At 41.5% G+C, this 9,742-nt stretch overlaps 1 protein-coding gene across 2 annotated transcripts; it reads right to left on the bottom strand.

Annotated features, from left to right (window-relative positions):
• Positions 1-3,896: 3,896 nt before the first annotated feature.
• Positions 3,897-9,601, bottom strand: si:dkey-16l2.16 (ras-related protein Rab-35). Of its 2 annotated transcripts, XM_064988854.1 has the most exons (8): positions 9,276-9,601; positions 7,705-8,471; positions 7,375-7,546; positions 6,830-6,880; positions 6,554-6,677; positions 6,139-6,263; positions 4,832-4,956; positions 3,897-4,434 (listed from the first exon to the last, which is right to left on the bottom strand). In XM_064988854.1, exons 3-8 carry the CDS (start codon positions 7,433-7,435, stop codon positions 4,285-4,287), a joined length of 636 nt encoding a protein of 211 aa, XP_064844926.1. In that variant the 5' UTR covers positions 7,436-7,546; positions 7,705-8,471; positions 9,276-9,601; the 3' UTR covers positions 3,897-4,284. The 2 variants fall into 2 exon arrangements, with proteins under 2 accessions (XP_064844926.1, XP_064844927.1); XM_064988855.1 differs by lacking the exon at positions 9,276-9,601 and having other exon boundaries at positions 7,705-9,269.
• Positions 9,602-9,742: the final 141 nt, after the last annotated feature.

The following is a 9,742-nucleotide window of genomic DNA, read 5'->3' as shown; positions in this document are numbered from 1 at the left end:
CTTAGGGGATTTGCTCCACCTTATCCTTATCCTTAGCCTTATAAGGTAGCCCCTTCCCCACAACAAACTGAGCATTCTAGTTTTGAATTGTGGTGTCATGGTTTACAAGTTAAGACTTCTGTTAATACAATTATGAAGCACCTTTCTATAGAGACGGTAGAGTTGAGATTACATTGGATTTTCCTTTCTGTATTGTATATAAGGACTTGAAGTTTGTCAATCAATGCCAGGGGGATAAGAAACATGTTGAAGAGGAACGCTTTTTTTGTTGTCGTAAAGGACTGCAACGCAGATCTTGTATTTGTTCAAGAAACACATTCATGCAAAGAGGACTATAATTTTTTGAAAAATCAGTGGGGCAATGACATTATCTTGGCCCACAGGACTAATCATTCAGCTAGGGTTGCAATTTATTTATATTTTTAACTTTTACCCCTTTTTTGTGGTATCCAATTGGTAGTTACAGTCTTGTCTCATCGCTGCAACTCCTGTACAGACTCGGGAGAGGCGAAGGTCGAGAGCCACACGTCCTCCGAAACACGACCCAACCAAGCCACACTGCTTCTCGACACAATGCCCACTTAACCCGGAAGCCAGCCACACCAATGTGTCGGAGGAAACACCGTACACCTGGCGACCGTGTCAGCGTACATGCGCCTGGCCCGCCACATTTTAGCAGACAATTTCAAAGGGCCATTTTTGTTTACTCAAATAGACACCAATGGACATTTGCTAGTAGCGGTCATCAACCACATGGACAGATTATTTGTGTTGTGTAATATACTGTATATAGATACTGTTCTAGTCCTCCAAATTACTTACTCTAGAGGAAATGTTTTACATTTTTACGAGAAAATATCCATCCAGTCAGATTATAGTTGGTGGGGATTTTAATATGGTTTATTATAATGAGACTGATAGATTGCCCCATAGGCCTAACATTGGTGTGAACAAATTAGTGACTTTCTGTCAAATCCTGGACTTAATTGACATATGGAAAGTTAAAAGTCCTGGAGAGAAACAATACACATGGAGTAATAGAGATCTTCACTACAATCAAGAATTGACTTGTGGTTGATAACCTCTTGTCTTGAGCCCAACACTGTAGAGGTAAAAATGCTGCCTGCAGTCCTGATGATCATAAAGTCATATGGCTGACTGTAAGAATGTGCAGTAATGATGATAAGAAATACTCAGGTGGTTATTGGAAATTGAATAACTCATTGTTATTGCATGGTGATTGAAAAACTGTGATTAAGAATCAAATCTCTGTTTACTGGAATTTAGCTACCTCTAATGCAGAATAGGGGAATTATTGGGAACTGCTGAAATTTAAAATCCACTCTGCCTGTATTACTTATGGGAAATGGCTTGCTTTAAGAAGATGTGAGGTAGCTGATATCACACTTCATGAGAAAGAATCAACTACAGTAGATACATTTTATGAGGAAAAGGGTAGAGGTGCCTTCATAAGATCCAGAAAACAATGGCTTGAAAAAGGCAAAAAGAACAGTAGATACTTTTTAATTTTGAAAAGAGGAACTCAACATACTTCAAATAATTGAAGATTAATGGGGTAACCTCTGAGGTTAGAGAGTTATCAGACTTTACCACTAAGTTTTATGAGAATCTTTACTCCTTAGATAACAGTTTGAGTGACTCTAAGGTTCTCCTTTACTCAATAGAGAATGTTAACTCGGTTAGTGAAGAATTCAAACGGTCTTGTTGTCAAGATTTATCCATTATGGACATCCGATATGGGGTTGCTCGACTAAAAAATAACAAATATCAAGGTTGTGATGGATTAACCTCTGAATTTGACAAAACATTCTCTGAAGAAATAGCAAAATTTTTACTTGAAGCCTTTAAGGAGGCTATAAAGAAGGGAGAACTACCTGCCTCTCTGAAGCAAGGGGTTATTACTCTCATACATAAACCACACAAGGATCTCTTAATTATTGATAATTGCTGTCCAATCACACTCCTAAATGACGAATACAAAATTATAGCCCAAATCTTTGTGAAAAGGTTAAAGATATGCTTGAATGATCTGATTGATGAACGTCAATCAGGATGTATGAACGGGCACCATATATCTAATAATCTGAGGCTAATGTTAGATTGAGAATTGTGATGTATTGGATGACTTTCCTGTTACCTGATTTTTTAAATTTTCAGAAAGCATTTGATAGTTACAATTTTATCTTTGATTACCTTAAACATTTGCAGTTTGGTCATTTTTATGTTGATGCTAACTCTGTATAATGGTGGCAATAGCTGCGTCAAACTCTGCTTCCACGTTTAACATTTACAAGGGAATACGACAAGGTTGTCCAATCTCACCTTTTTTATTTTTGTTATTATCTCAAACCTTATGCTCATTAGTTTATCAAAGTCAATTTGAAGGCATTTACATTCCAGGCCAGAGAGATCAAGATATCCCAACTGGCGGATGACACCCCACTTTGTTTTTGAAAGATGTCACAAACTAGATTAGCATTGGATATCGTGAAGCTGTTCTCCAAATCCTCAGGTTTGGATTTAAATCTTTCCAAATGTGAGATGTTTGTTCTGAAAGGAGCTGTCAATCCAGAAGATGATAACATCTCTGGAAAAAGATACTGTAACCTCCCTTGGTGTAAAGATAACCAAAAATCTTAAGGCTGAGAATAATCTTCATTTGAATCCTGTAATTGAATCTATAAAAAATGTATTATCCTCATGGTTAGGGAGGGATTTAAGTCTTCAAAAGAGGGTGCTTTTATCCAAAACTGAGGGGCTATCTCGTGCATCTTATCTTTTTTAATCTATTGACATTCCCAAATCCACTTACTGTAGATAGATAGGCTATTGTACAACTTCACATGGAAAAACAAGCCATATAAGATAAAAACAGGGTTTGTGATGGCGGTCTAAATGTCTTAGACTTCACTTTCTTTAATTAGATATAAGTCAACTGGGTTAAAAGGTACTTCAAAAAAACTCAGTTTCTGGAATATTGTACCTCATTTTGTTTTTCAAAAGCTCAGAAGGTTTACTTTTTTACTACAAAGTTCCTATATTGTGGGTAAACTTCCTGTGAAATTGGCAGCTTTTCACAAGCAGGTTTTAATGTGTTTATACAGCAAAGCCCAGCACAACTTTTCACCTCATCATCTGGACAGCTGAAGAAGTTCTGGGTTTGAACAAGCAAAGAATTTCTACACAAACTGTCAGAAACCATCTCAGGGAAGCTCATCTGTGTTCTCGTCATCCTCACCAGGGTCTTGACGTGACTGGAGTTCTGCGTCGTAACCGACTTCAGTGGGCTAATGCTCACATTTGATGGCCACTGGCACACTGGAGAAGTGTGCTCTTCACAGATTAATCCTGTTTCCCATGCTCGTTCAATGAACCATAAACAATTAATGAACATGCACATGTAGAACGGTCGCCAAGACAGGTCACAGTTATGAAAACTTAGGACACTAAAGAGGCCTTTCTACTGACTCTGAAAAACACCAAACGAAAGATGCCCAGGGTCCCTGCTCATCTGCGTGAATGTGCCTTAGGCATACTGCAAGGAGGCATGAGGACTGCAGATGTGGCTAGGGCAATAAATTGCAATGTCCGTACTGTGAGACGCCTAAGACAGCGCTACAGGGAGATAGGACGGACAGCTGATTGTCCTTACAGTGGCATCCGAAAATCACACCTGCGGGACAGGTACAAGATGGCAACAACAACTGCCTGAGTTACACCATGCAGGAACGCACAACCCCTCCATCAGTGCTCAGACTGTCCGCAATAGGCAGAGAGGCTGCACTGAGGGTTTGTAGGCCTGCTGTACGGCAGGTCCTCACCAGACATCACCGGCAACAACGTTGCCTATATTGCATATAAAGGTACACATTGACTCTATTGCTCACTGTTTATTTAGACATGTTACATTTTTCACGACAGTCTTTTTCATTACAAATAAAACAGATACATCACTCTAGTCACTTTTGAAGTCATTAGTGTATTTCCTAAATTAGGGGTTTTAATGACAGTTTGACACAGTGGGGATCCAGTTTCCCTTTTAATGATAAAATGACATTATTTTGCATTCATAAAAAATAACTGCTAAGGTAAAAATTCGGCACATAATAGTGGTTCTCTGTCCTTACCCTCTTGTAATCTTGTCTCAGTGCAATTTCAACATGTAATGTCCTGGCTCTTTCCCCATGAGTGCAGACAGACTTTGGATGCTCGACTCTCCATTGGTCTGTCCTGTTCTTAGAAAATCGCCTTCCTTTCTCTCCCTCAGCAACACTTCTTCCCCCTCTTCCTCCTCTCTCTGTGTCTGTGAGAATTGATGTCGACCGTTTCCTTCTCTCGTTCCCGCTCTCTCTCTGCACGACTCTGACTCTGCTTTTTTGTCCGAAGGACCATGTGAGTGAAAGCCATAAACATCTGAGAGGGAAGGAGAGATGGGGAGTAGGAAAGAAACAGGGCAATGACTGTAAAATACATACATACCCAGATATATACCAGTACACACGGAAGTGCTATTCCTTGGAAAGGGAATTAGCCACCAGAACTAAGTTGAAATAAGTTAACTGTTTTAGAGATATAAGAGATGACCATGGTCACACTGGTGTGGACAATTTATTGGCAGTGTAATTATTATATATTTTGTCATTAAAAAAAGCATAATAAACTGATAATTCCCTGTGAGAGCCATATCAGGTCTCAAGCTCAGCTTTCCCAAAGACATCTGGGATATTTGAGGCTTAGTTTGATTTTATTATTATTACTGAGGAAGTGAATGAGGTACACCCTGAGTTTAGAACATGGCTACTAGGGTCACCTCTTCCACGTTGATGTTTTCTTTGGCGCTCGTCTCAAATACCCGGACGCCCACCGACTCCCCGAAACGCATTGCATCCTGGGAGTCCACCTGCTTCTTGGAGGGGTCGTCATTCTTGTTCCCCACTGAGGGAGGGCGAGAGAAAGAAGTGGGGATGAATGAAAGATGTTTTGGACAGCATAGTACACTACATGATCAAAAGTATGTGGACACCTGCCCGTTGAACATCTCATTCCAAAATCATGGGCATTAATATGGAGTTGGTACCCCCCCTTTGCTACTGTAACAGCCTCCACTCTTCTGAGAAGGCATTTCACTAGATGTTAGAAGATTGCTGCAAGGACAAGAATCCATTCAGCCACAAGAGCATTAGTGAGGTCAGGCACTGATGTTGGGCGATTAGGCCTGGCTCGCAGTCGGCGTTCCAATTCATCCCAAGGGCGTTCGATGGGGTTGAGGTCAGGGCTCTGTGCAGGCCAGTCAAGTTCTTACACAACAATCTTGACAAACCATTTCTGTATGGACCTCACATTATGCATGGGGGCATTGTCATGCTAAAACAGGAAAGGGCCTTCCCCAAACTGTCGCCACAAAGTTGGAAACACAGAATCGTCTAAAATGTCTTTGTATGCTGGAGCGTTAAGATTTCCCTTCACTGGAACTAAGGGGCCTAGCCCAAACCATGAAAAACAGCCCCGGCTGCTCAGCCATGGAAATCCATTTCATGAAGCTCCCGACGAACAGTTCTTGTGCTGACGTTGCTTCCAGAGGCAATTTGGAACTCAGTAGTGAGTGTTGAAACCAAGGACAGATTATTTTTATGCACTTCAGAACTCGGCAGTCCCATTCTGCGAGCTTGTGTGGCCTACCACTTCGCGTCTGAGCCGTTGTTGCTCCTAGACGTTTCCACTTCACAATAACAGCACTTGGACATGACTTGTTGGAAAGGTGGCATTCAATGACATGACCGTGCTAATGTTGAAAGTCACTAAGCTCTTCAGTAAAACCATTCTACTGCCAAAGTTCGTCTATGGAGATTGCATGGCGGAGTGCTTGAATTTATACACCTGTCAACAACGGGTGTGGCTGAAATAGCTGAATCCACTCACTTGAAAGGGTGTCCACATACTTGTGTATATATAGTGTATGTCTATCAGTTCACAATCAGGCATAACACTACCACATTGGACTGGAAGTCTAAGTCATTCCTCAGTGAATTCTTCATTCCTAATTTTCTATCCATTCATCCAATCTACTCTATCTATTTTACTCTTCATCCATCCATCACCTCAGCACGCCAAACTCACCTAGGATCTTACAGACGTTGTCACAGTTCTGAGTGATCTCATTAAGCCACCTCTTCACGTTCACAAACGACTCTGGGTTGGTGACGTCGTAAACAATAATCACACCGTGGGTATTTCTATAATACCTGGTAGGAGAAACAGGGAGAAAGTGGAAAATAGCAAAGGATTGTAAAAGAGTACTGTATAAAAACAGGAAATCGCTGCATTGTTTTTCGGGTGATAGTTATCGTTGGCTGGCACTTGGTCCCGGGCTGGTATCAATAGCACTTCACTGAGTTCATGACTATAAAACTGAAAGAATGAAACTAACTGAAATTGAGAGTAAATTCAAACCAACTATGGTGATAAACAGCGTTCGTATTGATATATAGCTTCTATACGTGTAGATAGCTCATTGATATAGATGATAGATTACGTTGAGGTGATGGTCCTGAAGCGCTCCTGGCCCGCTGTGTCCCAGATCTGCAGTTTGACTCGCTCCCCGTCGATGTCCACCGTACGGATCTTAAAGTCCACGCCGATCGTAGTGATGTAGCTACCTGCAGGCCAAAGCAGCAAGGTTAGAAACACACACACGCTAAGCACACATTCACAATCTTGAATATATATATTTTTTTAAACACAGTTCCTAACCACTCGCATTCAAATGGTTTAATAGTATATATTGACCAGATAGAGAACAGCAACTCACCCGAGAAGGAATTATCTGCAAATCGTAGTAGTAGACTGCTCTTCCCTACATCTAGAACAGAGAGGTCAGACAGGGATGAGAGGTTAGGTGATTAGGCCTTTCTTCATTCACTTCTGAGTAGACAGTATCAGGCTACTCACTGTCCCATTACTAGTAGCCTACATATGGCAAGCCACATCACTAGAGCATGGGTAAATGTTTTAAAATCTATCATATTGTCTGAAGAGTGAGCGACAAATAAGTCTCCTTTGTAAGTCATCTAGTCTCCTTTGTAGTCATCTGAGCTGTAAGCTTGGTGAGTAAGTGAGGCATGTTCATCATAATCACCCAATGACAAGCATATTGACTGATATTTGCTGTGTTACTAAGGAGATTACGCCATATTATTAGCCTAATTCTTTAAATCACAACTCGCACAATATGAGCTGCCTGCTAAACATCAGTGTAACACCACAGCACACTTGAATTACACTACTATTTTAGCACAGACAGAGTAAGCACTAAGGGACCACAGGAACTTTGTATGAAAGTTAAGATGCACTGACTGGAGTCTCCAATGATGAGCAGTTTGAAGAGATGGTTGTAGTCCTTTCCCGGCCCCGCCATTTCTGCAGACAGTGCTGTTGGTTTCAGTAATCCTCTCCCAATAAATGCAGTTCCACAGGAACAGATTCCAGTCTTCCCAAATCCCAGGATGAAACAGTCTCCCCCCCAACACTACCAGTTCAGAATGGAAGAAGATTTTGTACAGAAAACATCCACAAAACACTTACATTGCAATTTCATTTCCAGTTGATTTCCCAGATCAGTTCCAGTCCAGAATTATTATTCAATATTACAAACTAATCCTGTTACCCCGCAAGTGCAATAATTACCAGTTAAATCAAGCGTATTTCCAGTTTAGTACATGGCATTCAGTTGTCGTGCTTAAGCCTCGGTTGGTTCTGGTTCCACCTCAGTTCCAGTTCCTCCCACTAACTCCAGTAGGGGATTCCCAGTTATTTGCAGCACCACATTCCGACTCATCACAGGTTTACCTAAGTTCTCTTTCCACCAGTCCGGTAAAGTGTTTTTCCCCCTTAAAGTTGGGCTGCAGTGACAGATGGTGAAGGACTTCTGACACGTTAAACTCTACACAAGGGCAAAGAGACTATCCTCGTCAAATTGTGTTGTGGCAGTCAGTCACTACATTCATGAGCATCTGAAAGTGCTCAGTTGTTAGTCTGTATCCAAGGTAGACGGATTGTTGTTGCTTGATTAGCTAATACTTAAGATATTCCAGTGGGTAGCATACAGATGTAAGGATTCACATCACTGCCCTTCTCAATTACCACTCTTGCTTATCCCACAGTCTCACTGTCATCTCTGAGTCAAGTTATCACGCACCTCATACAAGAAACAAAATAACAGGCAGAGGGGCCTGAAAGGTTGTACAAGCAGAGACCAAAAGCAAAAACCTGAGAGGATGAAGTTCTTCCTCTTTCAATCTACAGTCCATGCAACGTTTTCATCCATTGAACTGCTTCGGTCTCAATCCCCTGGTTTCACTTCCTCTCTGAGCTATGGGCGGAGAAATGGTGGGCGCCTTCACAGTATTTGGTTTGTTTCAGGCTTTCCTCAGCTCCCTTCTTTGGACCATACCCTGAAAAAGAACCATCTGTATGGAACATTTATCAATGACAATATAATGATACAATGACAATAGAGTGAGGAGACAACCTGTAGTCTGTCATTGTCAAAACTTCCCTGGCTGTATGCCAACCCAGTCCCTGTATGCACCCTCCCTTCCCTGTTCACTAGAACAGCTGTCTCTAAATTTAACGTTTCCAACCGTTTGCCCTCTCTCATTAAATATAGGCCTATATTAACCACATGAAACATCAGCTTGCATGTATGGTTGAAGGTGAGCTGGATTGGGAAGAAGTTAAAACAAACGTTGGGGGAAATGTTATATGGTTAAATAGTAGAGGATATAGGCATCATAGAAACATACTTTTTCTTTGATATTCACTAAGTGAGCAAAGTATTTTCAGGGACAACTCAAGAATCCCTCATGTCTGTCCGCGTCGCCGATTTAGGGCGAAAGAATCAAAAAGACTGAGGACAGTGTTTTGTTCCATAATAAAAACAGGAAAGAGTACAAGGGGCGAGTAAGTTAGTTCTTGAAATTGAATCCTGACACATTGGTACATAGTTAAAATATTTGCTTGGGCTTCTTCTTCATCGTGATTATCAATGAAAACATTACTGAAAATCCTGGGAAAGTGTCCCTCCCTAGTCCCTACAATCGTCAGCTGTCTGAGAAAAACAAGTTGGCTAGGTCGTCGCAACAATAACACTCGTCGTAAATTAGGTACAATCGCAAACTATTCAAAAACAGTTGATGACACAAACCACAACGTTTGATTTAGGTTAAACCATAGAAATGTGGGTTTAACACACTTACCTACCATGTAACCAGAGGGCATTATCAGCAGCTAGGATCAGCAATGACTGTCTGGGCAGAGGCTAGATTCGTTTGTATCCGGGATCTTTGGGGATTGCCATGAGCAAGCCGCTCGCCCACAGACGAAGTTAAAAGTTACTTTCTCGTGGAAATTTGATAAACGCAAAACACAACTCGGCTTGATAACGGTATAGGAATGATTCCTCTAGCGTAGCTAAATTTCTATGCGTATTTCAAAAGCGTCGTGCTACAAAATGATCAATTGCGATCACCAAAACGATGACTTGTGCAATTGGTCAGTCCGAAGAAGAAATGCTAGGATCTGTTGACCGTTCCAGACGTCTTGGTTCCGGGGGGGGGGGGGGGGGGGAGTGACTCAGGAAAGTTCGGAGCCTTAGACTGGTCCACGGCCCGACATCTTCAGGCCACACCTGGGTGTTGTTGAGTTACTTTCATCCAAATAATGT

The sequence above is a fragment of the Oncorhynchus masou genome, chromosome 15, assembly GCF_036934945.1.
Source record: "Oncorhynchus masou masou isolate Uvic2021 chromosome 15, UVic_Omas_1.1, whole genome shotgun sequence".
Classification (NCBI taxonomy): Eukaryota; Metazoa; Chordata; class Actinopteri; order Salmoniformes; family Salmonidae; genus Oncorhynchus; species Oncorhynchus masou.
The sequence above is the reverse complement of the archived record's forward strand: the minus strand, read 5'-3'. Positions and strand labels throughout refer to the sequence as shown.